The sequence below is a fragment of the Corvus moneduloides genome, chromosome 2 (genome assembly GCF_009650955.1).
Source record: "Corvus moneduloides isolate bCorMon1 chromosome 2, bCorMon1.pri, whole genome shotgun sequence".
Classification (NCBI taxonomy): Eukaryota; Metazoa; Chordata; class Aves; order Passeriformes; family Corvidae; genus Corvus; species Corvus moneduloides.
In genome coordinates, this window is record NC_045477.1 from 82421142 (window position 1) to 82447114 (window position 25973).

At 42.6% G+C, this 25973-nt stretch overlaps 1 protein-coding gene across 1 annotated transcript in view; it reads left to right on the forward strand.

Moving 5' to 3' along the window:
* The first annotated feature begins 16082 nt into the window (after positions 1-16082).
* Positions 16083-25973, forward strand: part of PCCA (propionyl-CoA carboxylase subunit alpha) — a 273796-nt gene continuing 263905 nt past the window's right edge. The window contains exons 1-4 of the mRNA XM_032100130.1: positions 16083-16163; positions 23666-23743; positions 25688-25735; positions 25825-25893. Coding sequence (XP_031956021.1) covers positions 16098-16163; positions 23666-23743; positions 25688-25735; positions 25825-25893 — 261 coding nt within the window. The 5' untranslated portion in view covers positions 16083-16097. The remainder of the gene's footprint in view (positions 16164-23665; positions 23744-25687; positions 25736-25824; positions 25894-25973) is intronic.

Sequence of the window (25973 nt, forward strand, 5' to 3'; positions counted from 1 at the left end):
AAGAAACTTCAGATCCATGTGGTAGAAAACTATTTGGACACACAAAAACTGTATAGCCACGTCTGTGAACATAAAAGCAATAGTAAAAAGGACAAATTTTACTTTTTTTTCCCAACCCTGTGATCAGAAGGCACAGTATGCATGGGAAATTGCATTGTTTTGGCTCTGTTGTGTTCAGGTGAGACTGATGGTTGCTATCCCTGCTCCTCATTCTGGGTTGTTGCCAAAACCAGGTGTTCTGTGGGGTACAGCAGGAGCGGGGCTGTCCCATGAGTGGGGTGGGGTGCTGCATGGACCCCAGGGCTGGCCGTGACTCCTGATGGGTGCTGTCCCATGGGTGCCAAGAGCCCTCAACACTTCTGGGAGTCAGTGAACCCAGGAGAAAAGTTCCCCATGGTGCTGGGCCCAGCCCCGGCCAGAGACAGTGCAGAGATGGGGCTGAGATGGGGCATGGCTGAGCCAAAAGATAATCCTGCGCCCTGGGTGGAGGTGGTGTGCATGGACGTCACTGGGAAGACTGTTGAGGAGAGTAGGGCTTGAAGGTGCCCTCAGGGACCTGACACTATCAAGTGTCTCAAAAGTCAAACCAGAAGCATTAGTCTGCTCAGGAATTTGAAGCATTTTGGTAAAGACACTTTTCGAAAAGGGCAGCTACTTGAGCAGAAATGTGCCGTGCTGTCTTCTCCACTCAAGCATTTGCTAGCACAGACCAGAAGATTATTTCTCATTATTCATTATTTCCCATGATTAGGAAAGCAGGATCTCTTACATCATCTCAAAGTAACAAGTACACCATAGTATCACTGAAATAATGTAGGCAAATATTTCCTCACCAGCACAGCAATGCAGGCAATCTCCAGTTTTTGCCTGATTGCTCTGGTTCCCAGTCAGGGGACAGTCCACTGCAGCTGTGCAACCCAACACCCAATTCTGTGTGCAGATTCCCACTTTCTGCTTTTGAAAACTCAGTCCAGATTTCCTTTCACTCTGGGCTTCATGAGCTGTGGATGTGTTTTCAAATACCAAACACACTGACTGCATTTTGGAAGAGTCTCACTGTAAACACTCAATGAGTTTTTCCTGCAAGCTTCATTGTTACAAAATTACAAATGACATGGAAATGAAAAAAGGTCAAACCCAATTACAAACATGCATTTTCTGTTAAGAAACCATTTCTCAGTGTATGAACTCATTCTGTTGGGAAGTATGCCAAAGCATTGTTTTGAATTTATGTCCATCTCTATCAACGTGGGATTACAAATATGAAAAAGATGCCAGAGTTTATTGTAGGCAGAAGAATGCGGAAATAAGGATAAACTTTTTCTTAAGTCTGCTATACAATATTTTGTATCTGTGTCTATTACTGGTTGCATGGGATACTTTGGACATGTTTTATTCAAATCCCTATGGGGTGTGCTAAAATGTCTGGTATTGTAAAATGCCAACTGTCCAAGTAACACACGTCCAACAGGTAAGAAAGATACCATTTAATGGCACAGTCATCAACAAGGAGGCCTCATTAGAGGCTGGTAATGTCCTACTCCTTGTAGGCACACATTCATCATCTGATTCAGTGTTGCACCATGTGACTCTGGAGACCATGGTATGACTACTTCCCTTCCTTCCTAGATTAAAAGTTTCTGCTGTTTGATCTTCCAAACAGGACACTTAATGTTTTTCAATGGAGCAGAAGTCCTTCAGTGGCTCTGGACTACTTGTGAGTTCTACCCCCTTGTCATATATATACATTCATCTATTCTGAAATGTCCCTAATTCCTAAAAATTATTTTATCTAAATATTATATGTTGCCAGTAGGAGGACTAATATACTAAAACCATCTGTTTTCAGAAGTTGAGAACTACAAAAATACCTGCTGAGACATTTTTCCTGGGAATGCTTTAAGCAACTCAAGAGCAAATTTAATTAGGGTGTTGTAAATTGGAATGACTCTATTGATAACAGTTGTGTTCTTGTTTCAGTGTAATTGGTATAAAAACTTTTTTCTGCCTTCCAAATAATTTTTTGAAAGTGGAACTACCATGACTACAAAAACTAGCAGCAGAAGTAGAGGAGGAGGTGGAGTAATCAGACATTCTAGACTATACATTGTAAACTCCTGTGGAAGAAGAGGTTAGACTACAAGAGATCACTTGTGTGATGACATTATTTGCAGAAGGCTGCTGTTGACACCATAACATTAAGGATGGCTGAAGTAATCTTGCATGGCTAATGTGAAAATTTCATTTCCCTTGAGGTCTACTTCTATAAGGGTGACACTGCAGGATGCCTTGGGGACAATATCACTATCACAGTATCAGTCTCACTAGCACCTTTCTCAGATAAAAAATGTCTGTCCCTGTTGTTTAGGAAACTGATATGAGTAATCAGTAAATCACCAAATAGTAAATTCATTTAAGCAAAGCAACTGGTGCTGTGGTTTGAGATGTAAAAGAGCTGTAAAATACAACAAATTGATATACCTGCCTCTTACTACAATTATAAAAGGGCTCTGTGTTGGACAGAAATGTCTCAGAGGGCAATTGACAGATGGATTTGAGCCAAAGACTCCTGCTGCAGCATGAAGGGATGGAGTGGTGGAGGGTGTGGTGGCTGGGCCATCATGACACAGAGCTGTGTCCACTTCCAGGTGCATACCAAGGAGCTGTGCTATCACCTTTCTCTGAGCTCTTCTGCAGTTTCCCTATTGCTCAGGTCTTCAACGGGTGTGGGATCCATCCTGTGGTCCTCCGCCCCAAGCAAGTCTGGGTGCAGGGCTCATAGGATCACAGCACTTGGTCCTCTAAGAGGGGACATTTTAAGGAGGGAGGTATTCTCTTGTGTTTATCGAAATACTATTCTTTATTTATTTATTACATTTATTACAGAGCTGCATGCACTATATCAAGCAAAACAATGTAATAACTATTTTATGTAATACACAGTAAGTAGCAATTTGGTATTTCCTACAGGCTTTCTTATCAAAACCTCTAACTGATTTCTATTTTATACCCTCTGTTCACAAAATAAAGTCATGGTATTGGCCTGAGCTGTTTCTTGTAAGGATAAAACAGTGTCTCAGTTTGAGAACTCATGTCTGGCACAGGGCAGACGATAGGGGATACAGCATCATAAAGTCACCCCAAGACATTCAGCTAGTGTTTATATTATATTTTTAAAAGCTACATGCTGTTTTGGTTAATAAGTTATGATCTCTGTTAGTGAGGGCATGACAAAAACTAGCCAAGCCTCTACTGTACAAGAGTACTGCACTGCACACCTGCTCAGCAAGCACCAAACATGTTTTATGTACTTCACAAAAGGGTAATATTTTTCTTTTAGCAACACTTTTTGCTTCGGCCACAGTGAGTTTTGCTTTATTATCCTGCTGGTATTTTGATATTCATAAACAAGTCTCAAACCAGTTTTAAAACCTGCTTTAAAGGAGTAGTTCAGCAGTAGAAAACAACAGAGCCTCTGTCTACATATATCTTCTGCAGCATTCAGCCTCTTCCCTGAGGTGTTGGACTTCAGACACGTTTTATTAACATTCTGGAGTTGTACCCTCCTGACTAACCAGCCATTAGCTGGCTCACTGATCCTTAACTGCAGATCACTTTCTCTCTTATATAGGCTGCATTTCCCTTAGGTTCCAAAATAATTAGTCTCCCGGCTATAGATGTGATTTCTGTTTAAAGGAAAGCAGAAGAAGCACCTCAGCCACTGCTGGCAAGCATCTTTATTCATGCTAAGCTCCTTCTCTGGTTGATATTCACAGAGCACAAGATTCTAATTCTACTTAATAATTAGACTAATACCAGACATACTTACATTTGCCTTCCAGTGCAATTTTCGGCACAGTAAGCAGGGAGTTGCACACACAGAGCTCCCATAGCAACATGTTATTGTTAACCAAAGTTGTGTGCACAGCTCCATGTGCTAAAAATTCACCAAGGACCAATTCAGCTGTCAGATACACAGGGGCAACTCCCACGGGATGTCAGTGGAAGGCTCAGAGGGCAGAATAATCTTATAAAAATGTAATATTGTGTTACAATAATAATCACCCAAAGCTCTGCTAGGTCAACACTGTGAGCTGACCTGTTTTGGATCACAGAGACAAACCCCCGTGCTCTCTCTTCTGCCAGAGCTGAACATAAGGGCACCATAATTACAAAATATTTGAATACTGTTTGTTAAAATATGCTCTACTGTAAGGTGTGATACCTGTATACTAAGGAAGTGTTGGTGCATCCTGATGAACTGTGTGACTGCAAGCATCACTTTGGAGAACTGAAATGGAAAAAGCCTGCTCTTTATCTCAGACTGCTAAAAAAAAATACTGCAAATGATGTCAGAAGGAGACAAGATAAGCTCAATGTAAATATTCACCAAATAAAATAATAAAAATATTTTCTTGCATAGCATATACTGACCATTTAGGAAAGGGAAAAAAAAGGCAATAAAAATTCTGTGCCTGAGGAGCCACTTTTGCACAGAGTCACAAAAATCCAGTGGACTTTCCCTAAGCATTTGAGTGACTGATTGTTTTGATTGCCTTTTAATCATATTATGCCTTTTGATTTGGCCTCCTCTTTATTGAATATATCAAAAGCAGTTGGAGTTGTAATAGCCTAAAGAAATTTTACAAAAAAGATAGCTATCTAGTAAGTAACTTTTGCTTCTGATACTTCCTGCATTGCATAATTTTAGCGACTCTAGGAATATGTTTGAACTCAGGTTACTGGACATCATGAATCAGTGAGAACAAACACAACACGTGGTAGGTCCCCATAGAAAGTACTGAGCGAATTCAGCTCCCCTGCACCCATACACAGAGGCATGAGGGCTGTTCCCCTCTTCATGTTTGCATCTTCCTAAGGTAAGCTGGACTAGGCACTCTCTGCCCCCCTGCCAAGACTCCTCTGAGGGATGAGGCTCTGTGCTGTTGCAAGTCCAATTACATCTGTCATTTTTAGGTGTATCACTCATATCACAGTCCATCATAGCTGCAAATGCTGAGATTCAGATATCTTACCTTACTTGCAAATACAGCAATGTAATACATAATAGCACCCTTATTTTTGCAAAAGTTACCTAGAAAATAACATTTTCTTTTAGAATAGAATCAGTCCTCTGTCTTTCTCTGTACATATGCATATACCAGGTCTGACATAGCTATTTCATACAAGGATGACTGGTTTTTCAGTCAAGCACACGAAGCTAGGGAGGGAGTCTTCTTAACCCTGGGAGGGGGGTACTTGGGCAATCTGCATATTTACTTTCTTTCCCCCCTTATTTTATTGGACTCCATCTTCCTTGACAAGCAATTTTAAAATGTACATTTCAGGCATTTACTTTGATCTGTTTTCTTGGTAATTAATTTGCCAGTCTTTAAATAGACAATTTAAAATAATCCTAATTAAGACAACATCCCCAAACTTCAAATACTGGTTTTGAATTATAGCGTGAAGAGAATGAATAATGATTCTCTGAGTATTCACTTTAACACTGTCTACTTCTCACATACAAGGAAATTGATTTTCTCACCTGTCATGTTAACTAAGGGCACAATCCTGCAAATTCTTACTTCTGCAAGTAGGTCTTAGTCAGACAGCAATTCACTGGAACTAATTACAGGATTTGCTCATGGGAATAAGGATGGCCTGGATAAGATCATTTGGATAAATGTGCAAGTCTGTAAGTGCATTGAGTAAGCCTGTGCAACAAGCATTTCATACCTACTGATGCTTAAGAAGCTGTCCCTTGCGAAACAGTAACTGCAGTTCACATAGGAAGTGGAAATAAAGATTTTTACAGGTTGAAATAAAAATAATTATAATGGATACATAGATGCAGTGAATTGCTTTCAATCTGTATCTGAGTAATTTATGATCAGATGATCTGACTGTAAAACATATAAAAAAACCTGCAATACTTTATTTTAACCAAATACAAACATCACTGTGTATTGTGCTGTTATGACACTTACAGAATACTAAGACAGATGAGAGCTTATGAGCAACTCAGTTCACAAGTCAGAAGACTTATGAAAAGTCAGGAGAATATGAAAGATACGTAAGCTAAATGCCCAACGACTAACAGTCTACAGAGGCTGTGCAACAATTATACATTACTATGTTTACCTCAGCCTTTTATAATTACATATCAGAATGTATGTTGGAGGGTTTAATTGTGAGGTTGTCAAAAGTAAAAGCAGTTTTAGAAAACCAAACCATGCAATATTACAGAAGGGAAAAAAAATTCAAGTCTTTTGTTCAAATGGAAATACAGAAAGCAACATGTTGTTTAAGTAGGATTTTATTTTCTTCTACTCAAGTGATGAAGAGGCTGTTGTAAAGAAAGGCTTTCATCTTACACATGCAGTACTCCATCACAACATAATTACCCTAATTTGTATTCCACTGTAGAAATAGGCTTTTTCAGCTTAAACAAATTAAGCAACAATCACCAAGCGTACATGACCAGCATTCTTTCAAATAACCTGTTATCAGCTCTGGCTACAGCTTTATCTTGATAAAATGGAAATCCTTTTTTATTTTCCTACCTGCGCCCCCCCCCCCCCCCCCCCCCCCCCCCCCCCTGAATTCTGCCAGTAAGATTGCCTAGAGAGGCACCATGATTCACTGGCTGGAGAAAGGGATGCTGCATACAGAGATTATTTCCTACAGCCTCACTAAATCGTTATGTGATCTGGGTCAAATCCTGACTGCCTTTGGGCCCCTATTTAGGAGAGAGACTAAGTACACACTTAACTCTGCACATATGAATAACCCGGCCACACTCAGAAGGTCTTTTAAACAGCTGCATGTGCTCCCTGCTGAATAGAGGCTTTTCTGCTGCTCTTTTCCTCTGGCTTTGGTTGATACTATGTGTCCTGAAGGATGACAGGACAAGCTCCATCTGTATTTTTATTACTTGTCCTTTAGCTGTGTAACTATGGATATCCCTGCTGTTTGTACACATTCTTCTACATATTAATCTCACTCTGACCTGGTGGATCACTTCCAGTGAGGCTTTGCCTTCACCACTTTCTCCTCCTCACTTCCTCCAGGCATGAGCAGGGTATCTTCCCCACTGCTAGATCTGGATGAGATAAAGTCTCACTGGTGCCCACTTTACAAGGTGCAGCTGTGGAAATGGCATCTGGCTTCATGTGGGCTTGTTAACATACTTGCACAAAAAACTCCCCCAAAAACAACACCAAAAAAGAGGAGAAATAAGGCCATTCCAGAGGCATGGTAGGAGGATAGAGTAACCTGTCTGCTCACGAGGCAGTAGTTACCAGAATTTGGACATTTCCCAAGGGAATAAAAAGATCTTCCTTCAGCTGTAAAGGAGGCTGATCCACCACACAGAGATCTTTTCAAAATAGGTAGCTCCTAGCAGGAATGAGATGAATGGGAAGAGGATGTACCTAGCTCCAAAGAGTGGGAACTATCACTGCCCCTCCTGAAGTGCTGGAGAAACAGCACATTTGTTGTGATCTCCTCTGACACAGCTGAGATCAGCTGTCAGAAATATGAGAATTAGTGGCAGCAGCTGGGGAATGACACCTTCCCCAGAGTCCTCCTGTCTCCCTCTCTTTCCCAGCCATCCCTTGCAGACTTCCCTTTCTCCTACAATCCCCACAGACTGTCAGAGAGGAGCAATCTCAAGGATGCTTCACAAGGGAAGGTGAGCTGAGGGTGAGCGCAGCACAGACAGGGCAGTGCCCTTGCTGTTGGGGCACAGTACCAACATGTCTGGGAAGGGTGAACAGAGCAACAGTTTTGATAGCCACAGGTCTCATCAACAGCCCAGCAAGCTGAAATGAGGCTCCTGAACATGGGTAGAGGGTGTGAATTGATGAGGCTTCAGGAGAGGAGACATGAAAAACGGGGTGAGTCTTCAGGGATCATGTAAGCCAGGAGCCGACGGTGAACACAACCCAGGTGAGGCAGTCCCACAGCACTCCAGTGGGGTTGTGACAGAAACAGGTACCACTTGACAGTCCAACTATCATCAGGCAGAAATAAGGTCATGAGTTGGGTCCAAGGTCGGCCCAGAAAATCTGAACAATAATTCAGGAACAGGCAGCTCAGAGCAGGCCTAATGCTCTGAAATGGGGTGATTGAGCTGATGATATGGGTGCAGTGAGGCTGACCAGGACAATTAGGGCCCCATCCCAGCCTTCCCCAGTCACCAATCTGGATCATGGATTGAATGGAGAACTCTCTTTTTCTTAGAAAAAGCAGAGAGAGAGCAAGTAGCGGTTGTAGTGCTCCTCCCTCAGTGTTTAACATCTTATTTGTGCTCAGGAGTTCCTGAAATTAATACCTCAAAATCTGGACTTTGTTAACTCCACCACCCTTTGAACTACCAAAATCCAGCACTTCTTAGCACCATATGGTGAATGCATTGTCCTCCCTTGTCATCACTGGATCTAAGGAGGCATATGAAACTGTGGGCATTGGAAAATTCATACCAGAGAAAAGTTGTAAAGACTTAGGGGGCTTAAATAGCCTTCACAGGCAAAGTAAGGACCTGCCGGTAGAATCCGCATGCTTAATATGAGGATTATCACCCATGTGTCATGTGTTGTGCCACACACAGAAGATACTAATTGCTCGTAGGAAAATGGGATGGGAAAATCCACACAATAGATACCTTTTTGTGTCAGAGAACTGTGACTAAATGAATATGCTGCTTGACCTTGAGATTCAGCCTTCTTGAACTCCTTTTTACACGTCTGAACTTTCCAGTGCATCCATCAGAAATTAGAGGAGATGTGTAAGAACTTAGGTCTTTGCTGCAACAGCAAGACAAGTTGTAACCCACTGGAGACTGTTTCAATTGCCAGTTCTGGCTGCCAGTATCAGAACAGAACTGAGCAAATACTTTCTCTCATGCCTGTTCCCCTTTTCTCCCTCAGTGTTTCATTTCCATCTCTGTAGTTAAGAGTATGGTTGCACTATGTACCCGAGAAGAAAGCTTCTTTTCCTTTCAATCAAACCAACCTGCCTCTCTTGCTCCAAGCTTTCATGCCATGGCTGGAATCCAAACAAATGATTTAGCCCTGTTGAATTTATTGCCTCTTTTAAGGAATTTCATCATCTCCTTTGCCCTGTCCTTGCCCAGGAGTAGCAAATTCTAAAAGTAATCTTAAATTTAAATGTACCATTCTGTTTACTGAGCAGTGAACCTTCAGGCAATAAATACTACAGCAGGAATTCACCAGGACTGTTAGGGCTTGACAGCCCCGACAGCCATTGCACAAATCTTTGTTAGTCCTGACAACATGGGTTTTTTTTTCAACCAAATGAATTACAAATTTGTTTTTAATCTTTGGGGTTACTACTAATGCCTTAGAAAGGATCCAAAGCTGTTTAAAACTGTATTCACATTACAAGCAGGCAGTAAATTTCAGACTATTAGGCAAGCCCATTGTCACTCAATGTGAACAACACCACAGAGAAGCGACTCGGCAAAACTTTTGTCTGTGCACTAGAGTTCTTTAATGCATTTCATACACAGCGGGTGCTCTGGACTTTTCTGGTTTTAAAAAGTCACTTCCCTGGTTCCCGGACAGATGACCCGCCCATCATGCAGAACCTCTAGAGGCATCGTGCAGGTGCTAAACAGCAATCCTAGCAATCACATGATTGTGTTAACTTCTCCTTGGTTCTACAAGTATGACAGCTCCAGGAGTTGTTTAGCAAGGTTTCAAGCCAAAGCTAATTTCTGTACAATGGGGTGAATACCACCGTGAATTCATATTTGCTCAGACTTGTAGAGCCATTATAGTAATCCTGGTTCTGTAACACCCTTGTCCCAAGGCTTCTGAAGAGGAAGTAAGACCTTTACATTGGCACAGTCTGAGTTCTCCCCAGCCTATGAGTCTCTTTCAGTATTTCATTAAGGTGGCATTTACTTCCAGGCTACACTGGAATACATTTTTAAAATTCTTTTTGCCTTCTCTCTGTGAATTTCAGATTTTCATCCTTTTCCTCCTTAAAGAACTCTCTGTATCTCTGCTACTTTGATGCAGTCTTGCAGAACCCTTCAGTCTAAGAAATCAAAGGAAAAACACAATTCCCACAGAGACATCACTTCTTGGTGTCAAAGCAGTTGAAATTCCTGTGCTAATCTTGTAAGAAATTTCATTAAGCAGTATCACTTCATCACATCCAAGTGCAATGCCTTCCCGAAATGTGCTATTTAGGGCTGCAACTCATGAGCTGCTTGGAATGATCTGATAGGTGCTTTGCTTCCCAGCTTTTGCCCACCCTCCCTGCTGCAGCCTCTGTGCAGACTCCAGCTAGGTCTGCAGCAGACAGTGCTTAACTCCTAGTTTTTACGTCATGCTTCTGTCAATGGGCTTCTAACATCCTAAGGATGTGAAAAAGTTAAAAGTTGTGTTTGATTCAAATCATCAGAGTGGAGGAAGCCAGACATAGTCCCCAAGACAAAGGGACTCTCACTCTGCTAATGTGTGAACTCCTTTCTGCATCTTTCCCCATCCAGCCGCAGTGAGTAATTTTGACAGGGTGTTGGGGCACTGAATGCATCAACAGCCTTTAATGTCCCCGACCAGCCTCACCTGGGGCCTCCACCCACATCCTCTGCCCTTATCCTGGGACATCCATTTAAGCTCAGTCCTGAGCTGCTAGCCTTGCTTCAAGCTATATTGGTGGAGGCATATTTGTCTCCAGTCTCTGTTCCTGTCTCCTGGCTGGACCATGGTCTACTGTCATGGCTTTGTCTTCAGCCCTGCCTCTTGCTGCTCTACCTGACAGGTGTTCCAGGATAGACCTCCACCTAAGTCATCGCCCTGCCTTCAGCAGTCTGGGACTGTTGATGGACCTTGATACCAGCTCCCAGGTCTGCCCACCCTGTTCAGACCCTACAGGAGTGTGCCCTGGAGGTGAGGGCTCCCTGAGTCACTCCTGCCTAGGCTTTGAGGCTCCTCTGGGGTGGCTGGGGCCAATTCATACTGCCCCCAAAGAGTTGTAGGGACTGAATGGGTGTGGGGGTGTGTAACCAGCAGCAGGAAACTGGGATGCTGAAGCTGTCAGTGGGGTTGAGCAAGAGTGGGACAATCCAAATTTCCCTGAGCCCTCGTCTCAAACGATGTAGTTGCAGAGGGTCAGGTTGTCCCTGGGGGCCAAGGGGATCATAGAACAAGGAAACCTGGCTTGGGGATTCGCCATCGTCTACCTGGCTTGGGGATGCCACCCCTGAAGCCAGGGAGAGGATGAGGTCAAGCCCGTCTAAGAATGGACTAGTGCTGCTTGAGTTGCCTCTCAGAAGCTTCTAAGGCCAGGGAGGTTCAGGACTTTCCTGAGGAGACCTGAAGGCTGGGGAAGTTGAATGATGATGGGTAGGAGGTTCATGCTCCTGGAGAAAGAGAGACCACATGGCATGCAAGGGCTTCAAGCCACCCCTGAAACCAGGAGGCCAATTTAAGGATCAAGTCAGCTCTGAAGTGTGTGTTTATGTGGTAGGGTCAACCCTGAGGAACCTCAGAAGGGGAAGGGTGTTCTTGCCTCCTCCAAAGAGCCACAATGTACTCCAAAGCCTGGGCAGCTGGGCATGGGGTTGAAATTATGGTGCCCCAGATGGGTAGGGAGCTGGTAGCTTGGACCCTCTCCTGGCTTCCCAGTGTCTGTGGCTTGGCTTTGGGGTTTCTCTGGGGTGCCTGAAAACCCCTCCAACTCTTGACTCTCTTAGGTGAGTCTGGTGTGAGGGATCTTTCCTCACAGTCAAGGTTTTTGTGTAGGTACATAGCAGAGAGATGTAGGGAGATACTGACTAGTCTGATTCTAAGGCTGAATTTCTGTCTCTTGCAGCGTGTTGAGCAGAATGCTGATAGAAGAAAAGGCTGTTTACAGAATATATAACAGATACTTCAAAGAGTTTGTCTAGCTTTGAGTTCTTCAGGCATAGGCTTTTGTGCATAAGGCATTTCATGTTCAGTAAACCTGATACAATATATTCCCTGTTAGATGAAGGATTGCAATTGCTCCAGTTTTCTCCCTGGGTTGCAGCTTAAAATTTAGGTGATGATATAACAGCTTATGATTTCTGTCTGAATTTGGGGTTATGTTAGAAGATGAAGGTAACTCTCTGCTCTAATGAAAGGATCAAGGAAATTCTCAGTACTCAAAGCTGCAGTTCTCTAGGACCCCCTCAAAATAATGAGAGAGTAAGTTGCACACTGTTCCAGTGTCTCATAAACCTGTTTAACTTTATGCATGTTAATAGCTTCAGTAACTGAGACAGGAGTGTATATTGAGTTACAGCATTACAAATGTGCTTACAGGCATGCAGAACTAAGGTCTTTGTTTCTATCCAAACTCATGTATCATTTAATTATTCTAGATATTTTAGTTCCACAATTTAATTTTTGAATATCTACAATTTCTTTAGCAATGGTGATGTATGTTCTCTTTTTTTAATATTCAGTAGTAATTGTGTATAATCTTGATCCATTACAATTTTCCTTTTCTTACAGAAACAAAATTTTATATTTTGTGTGCAGTACCCATTTTAAAACAGAATAGGCAAAAAGATTGCTAGTAGAAATCTGTCAGTCAGAATCAAATCAGACTGAAAGCAGAAAACTTCATGTGCAGAGAGGAGATTAGCATTTATTTTCTTTTTTTCTCCCCAGTCCCTTCCATTCGTGAGGAGCCTTAGCTTCACTTGGAAACAGGCTTGCATTAGGCCATTTCTCATCAAGTTCTTTATGCACCCAGCTGGCAGTGTCTGTGTGTAATCCCAGACAGTTTCCCTTTGCAGCTGTGGGGGGCCTCCTTTGATGCGCCTCGGTAGGTGGCTGCCGACCCCTCAACCGGTGCAGGCAAACAGAATCTCCTCTGTAGAGGAAAAGAAAACACCCCAGTGATGCCATGTGACTGTTTGCTTTATGCATGCAGGAGGAACTGACGTCAAGTGCCTCAGGATATTGTTCTAATGCAGTAACATGATGTTGTGGTGTGTATCTCTGTGCATCTAAGATACCTAACGCAGTGCCTGTGGTGAATGTGGTCAGTATACCTCCCTTCTGCTCTTGGTCTCTCTTACTTCCAAGGCTCTCCATGTGTACAAAAAAAAAAAAATCTGCAGGGTCTGCTTGTGACTATCAATTGAAAATACGGTGACCTCCCCTAGGACACAGTAAGAACAGTTTTCTTGCATTGTTCCTACCTGTGCAGTTGTAGGCATTGTTAACACATCAGAGTAAATGCGTAAGCGTGCAACAGAGGGGAACCAATGCTGACTTTATTTTTGCTACTTGCTTAGGAGGAAAGGGAAAGAAGTTATTTCATGAATCTTTGGTATGCAGCAGAGTTCACAGAATGGTTAAGGTTAGAAGGAGCCACTGGATGTCTTCTAGTCCAAACTCCTTGCTGTAGCAGGGACTCCTACAGCATGTTACTCAGGATAGTTTCCAGGTGGCTTTTGAGTAACTCCAGGGAAGGAGACTCCACAACATCTCTGGGGATTCTCTTCCAAAGCTCAGTCACCCTCACAGTAAGGAAGATCTTCCTCATGTCCAGATGGAACTTGCTGTGTTTCAGCTTCTCCTTTTGCCTCTCGTCTTATTGACTAGCACCACTGAGAAGATCCTGGCTCCATCCTCGACAGTCTTCCTTCAGATACTAGTGTTCTCTTTTTTTTGGTCACAGCTTTCATATCTTTCCAGTTTGAATGTAAATACTGATATAAGAGGTTTAAAAAGTGATGTCAAACAATAAAACTAGGCCAAAATTTTCAATATTATGTGTAAATGCAAGTAGAGACTTGTGCTTTGCAGAGGGGACCATGCAGCTAGTGTCCTATGAAAATATCCATGTTTGGGTGAACCCAGTTGCCCAGGAGGTTCTGTCCTCCTCTGGTGCCTCCCTGCAGCATGGGAATATGCAGAATGTGATTGTACATACAGTATACATAGCCTGAGAGAATTTACTGTGGAGTATAAAAGCATGGGATAAAAATGTAAGGGTTGATATAATAATTTGTGAATTGAGGCAGTGATGTAATCTGGTAAAAGCTGCACTTACATAATCCCCTGGCTGTACAGGAAGCACATTTTTACCTGCTCAAGGACCTAGCCTGTTCTAAAGTCTGAGTGGGTTATTTCCAATGTAACTGTGTGTATTGCTCACATACCTTTTCCTTATGGATGTAATTGTTTTTTTGCTGTCTTCTAACCCTATTGGGAGCTTGTTGTAAAGCATGTCTTAGGTGAACTGCAAACTATGACCTACTCCTTTTTCTTAACTGTGAATAATTTTCTTTCAGCCTCAGAAAAAGTAGCCTTGATCTGCTACTGTAGTAAGGATACAGAGGAGGCTCAGGTCTACTCTCATGTCCCACATCACCATTGTAGAGAAAACAAAATGGTAGAAATAATGCTATTTAAAGGGAAAAAATCCCCCCTGTTATTCCTATGCTGTGTGAACACTCATTTGGACATCTTGGGTTGTGTCTTTTCTATGCTTCAGTGTGGTGGGCAGTTTATTTTGTATTTTAATAGAGATCTGAGATGATAAAAGTGATGCTTCTTATGCACTCTCATAATGGTAAAACTTCTACAGCATTTCCTGGGATGACAATTTACTTCGGGATCGGCACTACTCTGTCATGTCCATCAGCTGAGATCCAGCACACCCGCAGCAGAGAACCCGGACCCAGCTGCACAGGGGCCTTTCAGAAGGGGCTGACCCGGAGTTTCGCGTGCTAGGGAGCCAAGCAGCGAGTACTTCCTGCAGATGATGTGAAGCAGAGGGTGATCGGCATCCCTCTCGTGCCGACTGTGCTTGTGTTTCATAGGGCAGGAGCTTGGATCAGGCACGCTGGCACACTTGCACATTTCACCTTCTCCCCAAGGAAGGCCAGGGGAGGGATGGATCCCCTCCCTGTGCTGCTGTGGCTCCTGGCAGGTGCACAGGAGCAGGCAGCCCCATATGTTGAGGGTAACGGCACGAAGCTGTGTCAGGGGAGGTTTTAGGGTGGGTATTAGGAAAAGGTTTTTCACCCAGAGGGTGTTTGGGCACTGGAACTGGCTCCCCAGGGAAGTGGTCACAGCAGCACCAGCCTGACAGAGCTCAAGAAGCATTTGGGCAACACGCTCAGGCACGTGGTGTGACTCGGGGGCCGTCCTGTACAGGGCCAGGAGTTGGACTTGGATGACCCTTGTGAGTCCCTTCCCTCCGGGAGCGTTCTGGGCTCCGTGCGCGCGCACGGGGCTCGGCCCCGCCGCGGGGCAGCCCCACGCGCCGCGCGCGCACGGACGCAGCTCGAGCGCGGCGGAGGCGCGCGCACGGCCCCCGCAGCACCGCCTGCAGCGGCACGCGCAAGCGCGGCCCCGAGGGGCACGTGCCGCGCGCGGCGGGCCCCTCGCGCCCCTCCCCGGCCCCGGCAGGCGAGCGCGCGCCGGGATTGGCTGCGCGCGGCCCAGCCCCGCCGGCGCGGGTGAAAGGGCGGCCGGGCAGCGGCGGCCGCGGACATGGCGGCGGCTCCGCTCCTGCGCTGGGGCGGCCGGCGGGCGCGGCTGCCGGGGGTGAGCGGCGCCTTGGGGGCCGGCCGGAGAGGAGCGGCAGCCTGGGGGCATCGAGCTGCGGGTGGCGGAGGCTCCCCGTGGATGGGGTCGGGTGGGGTCGCCGGGCGGAGGCTGTTCCTGTGCGGGAGGGCGGGTGGTGTCTCTCTCGAGGAGCTTCCCCGTGTGACCGGCGGGGACCCCCGGCTGGGTGAGCGGCTTCGGGGAGCTCTGTGTGTGCTGGGCCGCGGCGGGGACGGGCGGCGGCTGCTGCCCCCGCGGCTGCGGGCGGGTGCCGGGAGGCTCTAAAAGCTGGGTCCTGGCTTCTCTGCCTGCGGGCTCCCAGCGCCCAAAGAGGCTGTTCCTTGGTGTATCCCATCGGCGTGTTGCCAGGAGACTGGGGTTATTTGTTTGTTTGTTTTGGGTGTTTAAAATTAATTTTCTGCTGCTGAACAGGGTTATGTGATGCTTTCGGGTGGTGGAGTCAGCGTCCCTGGCGGTGTTTATTGAAAGACTGGACGTGTCATTTAGTGCCGTGATCTAGTTGACGTGATGGTGTTTGGCCATAGGTTGGACTCGATGATCTCAGAGGTCTTTTTTGACCTGATTGACTCTGAGGTTCTGTGATTTCAGTTTCCTTCTGTCCTTTCTCTCTGTTAAACACAAGCTTATCAAAACTCTGGGGTAGAAGGTAGTTTTGTGCTATTTTTAGTTGTAAAATGTTAGCTAACAGAGAAAGGAGTTGTCTCTTCCTCCCCTTCCCCCCACCTCCTGCTTTACCCCAGATACTTACGGTGCTTTCAGCTGTTACTTAAAGCTTTACAGTGGTTTTCTATTCTTCTTGCCTTTCATGGAAAGGCAATAAACTCGTTGCAGAACCATACCAATGTTTTTGATGAAGACCTGAAATTATCTAGGAAAGCTTATTCTTTGGCCTGTGGAATAACTTCACTGAGGCACCTGCTTTGTTTTCATCTCTGTTACTTCTACAGATTGTATTAAAAGAAAGAGATTATTTTAGATAAGAACAAACAGCATTTGCACATTGGGTTGTGTAACAGTTGAATGACACTGCAGTTAGTTTCTTTATGGGAAAAGTAGTGTAAAATACTTCTAACTGTTTACTGTAGGAAGTATTTACAGTTTGGGTTTTTTTTTCCTGAAAAGGAAAATTTGTGTAGAGGTCTGAAAGTTCCAGTGGAGAAGAGAGCAGTGGCTTACAGAAAATGTTTTTGCTCTGTGCACCCCTGAGGTGCGGGTGCACAGAGTGGGTGACACCCTGTGGGATGGGTGTCTCTGTAGAAATCTTGCCTCATAGCAATACTATAAAGAACTCTTCACCTGTTTCTAGGAATCATGTAAAAGTGGTGGTTTCTGTGGGCGGGGAATTTTGAGAAGGGATTAAAGAGGAAAATGGCATGTGCTTTACCCAAGTATTTTTCCTCTGTGTATGTGTGTGTGTGTGTGTATATATATATATATATATATATGTTGCAGCGGGGATTACTGTAACACGCATATATCAAACCAGGAGTCCCGTGGAAAGGAAATATATATGGACAGACAGTTCCTCGGCAGAGCCCCGGCCATGCGGCTGGAGAAATAAACATCTCTGAAACATCTACCAAGAATCTGTCCGTCCATGTATATTTCCTTTCCACGGGACTCCTGGTTTGATATATGTGTGTTACAGTAATCCCCGCTGCAACATATGTAGTAAACCCATTTTCCTGTGAAGGTATACACAAGAGAAGCTTTTTGAAAAGCAAGGTTGTTTAATTGGAGATGACCTCAAATTAACAGAGGGCTCATCCTGTTTGAAGACTTCATTTTTGGTAGCCATGACTATGTGTATATAGATGTAGAAGGCTTCTGCCCTTCCTACTAAGTAGTTCTAAGACTTTGATGTCAGTCCTTTGGAACCTCTAGAAGGCCTGTAAAAATCCTACTTTGTTTTCTTCTTTCTGGCATCTCAAGGGTGTTGTCTGACAGCACCAGTGCATGCAGTATGGAACTGTTCCGTTAGCGGCACCTCTGTAAAACAAAATGTTTTTATAGCTACTTAATAGCACTCATGAGTTATGCCACTGAAGTGATTTCTAGCCCTTAATATCTGGGTATGACGGTCACCATCAAGACAACAGTATATTGGGAAACCTCTAATAAAACAAATTTGCATGGAAATTACTTTCATAGATTCCTCTATGTTTTGCTGACATAGACAAATAATAAATTGATGTCTTCAAACTTTAGTGTGCTTGGAACTCCTACAATTTTTGCAAGGGCTAGTGGCTGCTGAGATGTCCTTCATTTCTTTTGCTGCTTTCATGTGGGAGTCAAGAAAGGACCTGAGAAAGGTGCAGAAACACTGAGCTGGGGATTTGACTCTTTGCTGTGTTTCTAATTTAGTGCCTATCACTTCTTTTTAGGTTTTATGCAGAACTGGTTGTACTTAGAATATAACCAAAATTTAATTTCTAGTGCTTTGCACTTCTGGAGCTGTGAGAAAACCTGATGTTGAAAGAAGGCTGTAATCAGAGAATGAGGGTGAGACATGGCTTTTGATACTTCAGTCGTGAAACTCTTTTGAGTGTGCTGTTGGACTGTTTAAAATAATGTAGAACAAAGTGATAAATACTGTACATCATGACTTCAAGAGTAAACTGCTGATACAGATTTTATCAGTGTGGGTAAGTTTTCTAACCATTGAATTAAATGTATGGAAAGTTTCTCTGCCATCTGTGCACCCAACATTTTTAAGTCATGCAAGTTACCTGTAAAGTGGGAGCTCCTTGCTCTCTTCTCTGATGTTATTTTTAGCATGCTGTTATTCCAGGGAAGTATTTTCACCCTTGTTCATGAGCACGGAAGTACCAGGCTGATGAGATAGCAAGGTTGGGTATCTATCATTTGCCATTAAGGAAGGGAGTTCAAATGATTGCCAATCTCTGGAGATGAATGTAGCCATAGACTTCTGGAGTTCAGTGATTGTTTCTAGTATGTAAACTACAGATTTTAGTACTGACAAGCACTCTTAAAGCATAATTCAGATAGAGATTTCTGGTTCCAGGGGCAGCCTTTTGGAATTTGTAGGCAAGGTAAGCTGTGCTATGTGTACTATGGGCAAAAAGTAGTTTTGAAAGGAAAAAATTGAGACCTCATTAAAGTCTACATTAGTAAAAAAAGTCACTTTTGTTCTGAAACACTCTGTGTTTTACTTTATTTTGTCTGTCTGAACTTATGTTGATTGTTACAGTACTGTGATCTCTTTCACAGGCGCCAGCCAACCTTACTGGACCTCTTAAGGCTGCTGCCATTAGAAACTGTTGCAACTTTCTGCAGCTGCTAGGTCTTGATCGCAGGCTGCTCCTTTTGAGCTCCTGTCTCCCTCCAACTTGTGCCAGCACTGCTGCATGAATATCTTGTATAAGCTGGATTGAAATCTGGCTGAGAACACATTTTTCCCACTCCTTGTGAGTAGCTTCTCAGCTGGTTGTATTCCCATGCCTGGTTCACAATACAAGCTTTAGGGAGAGGCACAGAGGAGAAGCTACCTGGATATAGGAATGATTGAGCTTAAAAAATAGCCTTAGGTGGATGGCTGTTTTCTTGTTTGTAGTTCGTATGCTATGTTGGCAGACATGAAAGAGATTTTCTGTTCTTAGAATTGCGAGTGTTTGTCAGTCTGGTCAGAGGGAAGGAACTGTGAAGTGCAGTGTACCTTACAGAACCTTGTACTACAGCTGTGTTTGCAGTTGGCTTCAGGAGAATCTGCTTACAGTTACAAGGGCTTGGCTGTTCAGCACTCTGAGCATACAAAGGAAGGGAGAGTGCTTCCTTAGAGAAAAGAAATACAGAAGTGTTATGTTTCCCTTCCCATTAATGAGATTTGTACGATACTGTATTGTAAGTTAACAGTCTTGCAGTCACCTAAGGTATCTGCTTCCTATGTACTTTATACATACTCCATCAGTAGAGTTCCACAGATAGGAAATTTTGTTGTCAAATGAGTTGAAATAAAGATTTGGGAACACTTGCTGTGTAATCAAAATACGAAAAAAAAAAATCATTTTAGTCATATTTGTAACTACTCAGGAATACTGATGGCTAATAGTAGATACACCACAAAGACAAAGGGGTTATTTTCATGGTATCTTACACCTGAATCTCTGAAAGTGTAGGGGCAAAAATCTTAGCAGAGGTAGAATTTGTCTAGTGAAAAGGAATGTGCTAGTCTGGCTGTTACTATGGGGTATTGCTTGCTCTATTTTCTAGTAATGCTAAAATACACTTTCCTTCCTATACTAGACTTCTTACAGCAAATATTGATATATGATGCTTTTCCTGCCTGAAATCTGGAACTCTGCATCGCTGTTTTAACAGTGAGACCTTTTTCTGCCTGTAAAGCTCGGTATCAGTGAGTTATTTACAAGCTGACCAGTATGGCAGGGAAATTTCCTTCCTCCACGAGGGCATGTAAACCTTTAAAAACACACATATAAGCCATATCTAAATAACAAGGTAATTTTCTGTTTTGCTGTTGTATGCTGTGTCCTGAAACCACCTGAAGAGGTTTTCTAGGGCTGGGTGTCTGAGGGGAGGCAGGTTCTCTGTGAGGTCTCAAATTGGCAGTGTGCATACTGTTCTACAAGGTACTCTGTAGTTTTTGGGGTTTTTTTAATTATTAAGTTATTTTATAATTGTTACAGCTATTTTAGCTCAGTTTGGCTATTTTGCAATTAATAATAGATAAAGGAGGATGCTTTTCCAAAATACACCACTGATACTATCTGTTTTCCAAAAATTTGGTAAGATGTGGGAAACTCCAAGCCAAATGCAGAAGTCCAGAATTGAGTTCTCATAAATGAATAGCCTACATTCTTGGGCTTTCAAGAGTCAAAAGTTTTATTAAATCGAAGTAACAAATCGTGACAAAAATAGGTTATACCAGATGACTCTACTGCCCTCTCCTAGTTTTGCAAGATACAAGGAAGTCTCTAGGTCAAGCTGAGCTCTCTGGGCTGTGTTCTGAGGAAATGTCTACGTAAGGTATAATAGCTAGGGCATGTGTGGTTTGGGGGAGGCAGCCAATTAAGGACGAAGCTTGAGAGTTAGATTGGCTTTGCTGGGTTGTTGGTTTGAGAGGTCTTTGGGTGTTTGATGTAGCTCTTAACGAACCTATGAACCTACGTATGGAAGGAGTTTGGGAGCCTAGGGGTAGGTGATGATATCTGCATAGCTGTAGATTTGGAGATGGCAATTTAGTAATGTTCCTTTGTGGCCTTAGATGTGCATTATTTACAAAATGCTTGTTTGTTTTTGAGTAATTATTCAATTCCTCATAGTGGCTAGGAGCAGACCTCTAAAGAGACTTTTCTTGAAGTGGGTGCTAGATTAAGCAAGCTCTTAAACCTTAGTGCATATTGGTACAGATGCATACAGAACCCCTTCTTTTAAAAGCTGTGAATTAGAGTTGGAATTTCACATCTGAGTTGAGCAATGTGCTTGATTTGTTTTAGGAAATACCCAACAAGTATTCAATTCAGGGCTGAACCTGGCTTTCTAAGTGGTTTGCTTGTGTGTGTGAGGGGAGGCCGTTAAGTTTTTAAACATAGATACATAATTAGGCCATTACAAGATTTTTATGTGAAATCTGTCCAATTCTGTAGTGTAAAACGAGAGCTGAGTGTCGTTTAAAGTTTTTCCAAGTTTTTTTAATTGCTTAGTAATTTTATTATTTTTGCAGAAAAAGTTTTAACAGGGCTCTTTTTTTTTTCCCCCCAAGATGGCTAAGATTCTACAGCTTAATGATAGCTAATTTTCCCCATCATAGCCTTTCCTTCCAGTCTCCTGTGCATAACTCTTCTGGCTTCTCATGGGCATTTGAAACTAGTTTTGTATAAAAGGTATTTACAAGAAAGTTCAAAAGATTTTCCTTCCTTGCCTGGTTGTCCCCTTCTCCCTGCTAACTGCAAGTATTTAGATTAGCCCCACTGACCCTTAACAAGCACTTTCTCCAATGAATAATATTAACTTGGTGGAGAGTTTTTGTGTGTGTCCTGTATGACCTTCTTTAGACTATTTGTGGTCCCTCAAGCACTTCTGTCAATAGTGTTTCCGAGGAGAGGGACTCAATCTACTTAACTGTGTGTGTTCTGGAGCAGGAAAGTGTACACTGCTGCTTCTCTAGCTATCCTTCTTGTTCCCTCTGACAGTATCTAGATCACAGTACAGTCACTGAAGGTGTAATAGTCCTGCTGTAAACTTGCGATAATGCCCAGCTGGCAGGTGTGATTGCAGCTTGCAGAATTCTGTCCTTAACTGCATCCCTTTAATGTCTGAAACAGCTTATACTGTCACACCCCCAGATGAGCAATAATATACCCCTGCAAAAAAAAAAAAACCCAAAGAAACTTCTAGTAGTTTTGATTCTAGCATATAAAATGATTTTTGTTTCCGGTTGGGTTGGATTTTATTTTTGGGGAGTGAAGTGAAAAAGAAAAGAAGCAAAAACCCCCACCAAAACAAGCAAACAAAACTGAATGGGAAAGAACTCAGCATGTGAAACAAGGTGGAACAGTTGCTTTTTTTAGTTTCAGAAAAATAAAACATATATGAATTGTTCCAGAAGAATTAAGCATAGCTGGATTATCTGGGAACAGTATATGCTATGTCTGCCACTAGTGACTGGCAATTAAATGATTTGTGAAACTATAGTAGCTTTCTGCTCATGAGGCTTGTTTGGAGCCAGCAAGAGATGGTATTGCTCTAAGGCTTCCTTTACTTGTGTTGAAATACATGGTTTTTCCTTTATAACATTATAAGATCAGCTGCATTGCAGATGTGATTGCCTTCCCAATCCCGGGCTGGTTTCTGCTTTCTGTGATGCAACATGAGAAGTATTTGCAAACTTGGTGAGGCTAGAGGGCTGTATCGGAAGTGTTCACATTCCAGTTACTGACAGCCACTGTTACCTCAAAATGAATCTGAGCTTATGGTAAACTTAAAATTTTATCAATTTTTCAATTATCTTAAGTTAACTACTCTTGTGGAAGGTGCAACTGAATTCTCTAATTAACCTCTTTATGTGAACATATGCTTCCTTATTTTTTGATATTTTTTCTAATGTAGTCCATATTCATATCTTTTTTTTCCCCAGTCTTCTCACAGGACAGCCTTTACTTTCTACTACTTCCTCAGATTCCTGCAGCTTCTGAAAACAGTTCTTTAAGATAGAATTGACAGATTCCGAATTCTGGCAGTTGCTTGTCACTGCTGTTTCATGTTTCCTACTAGACAATATTTATTATCAAGGCTTTGTACAGTCTTTTGGATTCCAAGTGGGTGATCAAGCGTGACTTTGCTGGAGCTGTCTGTGTTGATGCATCTTTGGTGTGGTATCATTTTCTGTATGATTATTTTTGTTTATGGCGACCTAACTGCCATTATGTTGTGAAATGACTTGCTTAAATAATGCCTATCTGAATCTCCTTTTTGATTCACTTGCAAATCTGTGATATCATCTATTGTGTTTTCTTTGAAATTGTGTATACTGCTTATTTCTGTTTTGTGCAAAAATGTTAAACTATAGGAACTGTCTTTGTCAAAGTTGGTTCAGAGCAGAAGCCTAAGAGAAGACCTCTTTTCCTCAGACTGCTGTCAGCAGGTTGTGGTAGGGAAGACTGGGAGCTTAGCTAGCATCTAAAGTCTGTTCTACTTTTCCTCTCTGTACGGGCCCAGTCTGGTACCTGCTGTATGCCCAACAGTTCTCTAGCAGTGAAGGCCTCTCCCCATCACCACTGTGTACAGACACGTGTGCGTGCTTTTTTGAGAATTTCTTGGTTGGTATTTCTTGGAACAAGAAGGAAAGAAGATGGTATAGTAGAGAGTTTATTACAAAAAAATTTGTACCTAGGATAATAACCTCATTCTAGAGCTTTTGAATTGTTTCTGGTTACTCTTTGTGGGTGTTTGCTTGGGGAAGGGCAGTTATCTATGTGCTTTAATCCACTTGGTGAGGGAATGAAAGGCTATGAAAGTTTCCTCAAGGTGTCAGTGTACAATATGTTTTTAATTCAATGGCATACTGTAACAGGCTTAACTCCCTGTTTCTTCTGTAGTGGGAAACGCTGTGTTCAAGATGGTGCCTTATAACTTCACATAAACTGTATTCATCTGTGTATGATCCAAATGAAAAGGTAAGTACTATGGTGCATGTGTTCTTTTTGACATCTTACTGTAATACTGACATTTGGGTTTTTAAGCTGCCCTCTTCCTTGTGCTGCTACTAACAATTCTCTTGGTATAACCCATCACTGGTTTAATAGCATGTTTTTCTTTCTAAACCGAACAGGAAGTTGCTTTTGCAGGATACATGTCAAGATTGGATACTACTTTGAGTGTATACCAAAAGGCTGAATAAGTCACTGTGAGCTTGGGAAAGTTACATACTGGCCTGAACATGTTATAATTGTGAAACAACTGTTAATGTTTTGCATGGTGTGGGTGGTAATGGGCCTGGTAAAACATCTGGGAGCTAGACTAGCCAAAAGCTGTTTGTGGAAACAAAACAAAGTAATAGTGGCAGCATGATTGTTAGATCATCTGGCATGGGGGTAAGAACTTTGGAGTTTGGAAAAAGATGGGCCTTCAAGGCCTGCAGAGAATAGCAAATTCTCATCTTGGGGCTTGTGCAGTAGCAATCTCAATTTACAGTTACGAGCCAAGAAGAACTTTACTTGTGGAAGATTGTCTTGGCATGGCCTCTGAAGTAACATGCTTGGAAAAATAATTTGAATGAGGATACACTAATATTCAAGGGTAAGGATGCCAGCAATTCAGGACTGACAGGCTTGTCCTTATATACCAATGTAGAAGCAATTAACCAGAAGTGAAACAGTGTTAGGAAGTGGGGAAAACCAGTGTGTACCTCGAACTGTGGCTTTACAGATTTTTTTTCAGAAGATTTCATTTTTAAGGTTCTTGCTTAATTAAGATCCCCTTGCTTTTCTAAATGCATAGTTATATTTAGGCCATATGGTTGGGTATTTGGTTTCTCTCAGCTAGGAACTGTGTGATTTCAACCAGTGACTACTACAGACAGTAGAAGGGGCAGTGAACAAAAAAAGCAGAAAAGAGCTTAAACTGTCTTTGTAATGTCAAGACTTTCATGTGACACCTTTTCAGCTGAATTAGTGGAAATGGCATAAAAAAATGTTGCTTCAAAGCCATATGTGATTTAAAATTATTTTTATTGTGCTGGATTTGAGTCTAGTCTGTGTCTTTGAATTGAAAAATGAATGTCAAATATTCTTACTGTTTTGATACTGAAAGTCTTGTCTTGCACTGTGACCACAGCTGATTAATAAAACAGCTTTTGTATACCAAGAACTAGGTTGATGGAGCATTTGAGTCATGACACTTTTCAATACCAAGTATTTGGGGGTATTTTTTAAATTCCCCCTCAACTTTGTATGCCTAAAAGTCTTTAGGTATCTAGAATGCTGAAATTTGGATTCAGGAACAGTTTGTATTAGTATGTTGGTAACCTTTTTAGACCAGAACCCCAGCTAAAAAGAGCTCTTGAGAAAAATTGCTAGATCCTGTGGTGTTCTTAAAGTATTTGTACTTCTGATGATTGCGCTTGTTTAAGGATGTTTAAGACCTGTCTGAGTCGGGTGAGCCAGTGGTATTCAGCAGATCTGGCTGAACTTACTGTATGAGCTTGCTGCAGCTCTCACCTGGAGGGGTTTCTTATCACTTAATTTCTGTACGGTGTTATCACGTGGTAGTATTTTTAAACTGGTCATTTGATGCCAGCTCAGCCCTGACTTTGAAAAAGTAAATTTGGTCAAGGGCACCTTGAGTTTGTCTGGAGTATACAGCAAATAATGTGTTCTAGTCTGTCGATAGCAGTTCCTCTTGAGGTTTTGCAGTGTTCCTCCCTCTCCTCTGGCACCTGTCTTCCCCTCCTCAAATTAACTAATGACTGTGAGGCTAATAAACAGTTTGGTTGGTGCAGTGGCAATACCTTCTCTTCCCCTAGTCCATATGAAAACAAGCTGTTTGGTGCATGTTTCTGGAGGGAGAAAAACTTGTGTTCTGTTTGTTTCTCAAGTTTTTTATTGTTCTTTTCCCTGTAGACTTTTGAAAAACTCCTTATTGCCAACAGAGGAGAGATTGCATGCCGAGTAAGTATGTAACCTTTTAATTTTTTGACATTTAATTCTAAAACTATTGGTATTTTAAATATTGGTAATTGTCACTTCTTGTATGGTAGGTCATCAAAACATGTAAGAAGATGGGGATTAAAACAGTTGCCATACACAGTGATGTCGACGCCAATGCTGTGAGTACTACTTAAATTCAAGTGGTAGATGAAGTTTTAGTAATTCAGCAAAACTTGCAGCTGTTATGCAGGATTGTTGG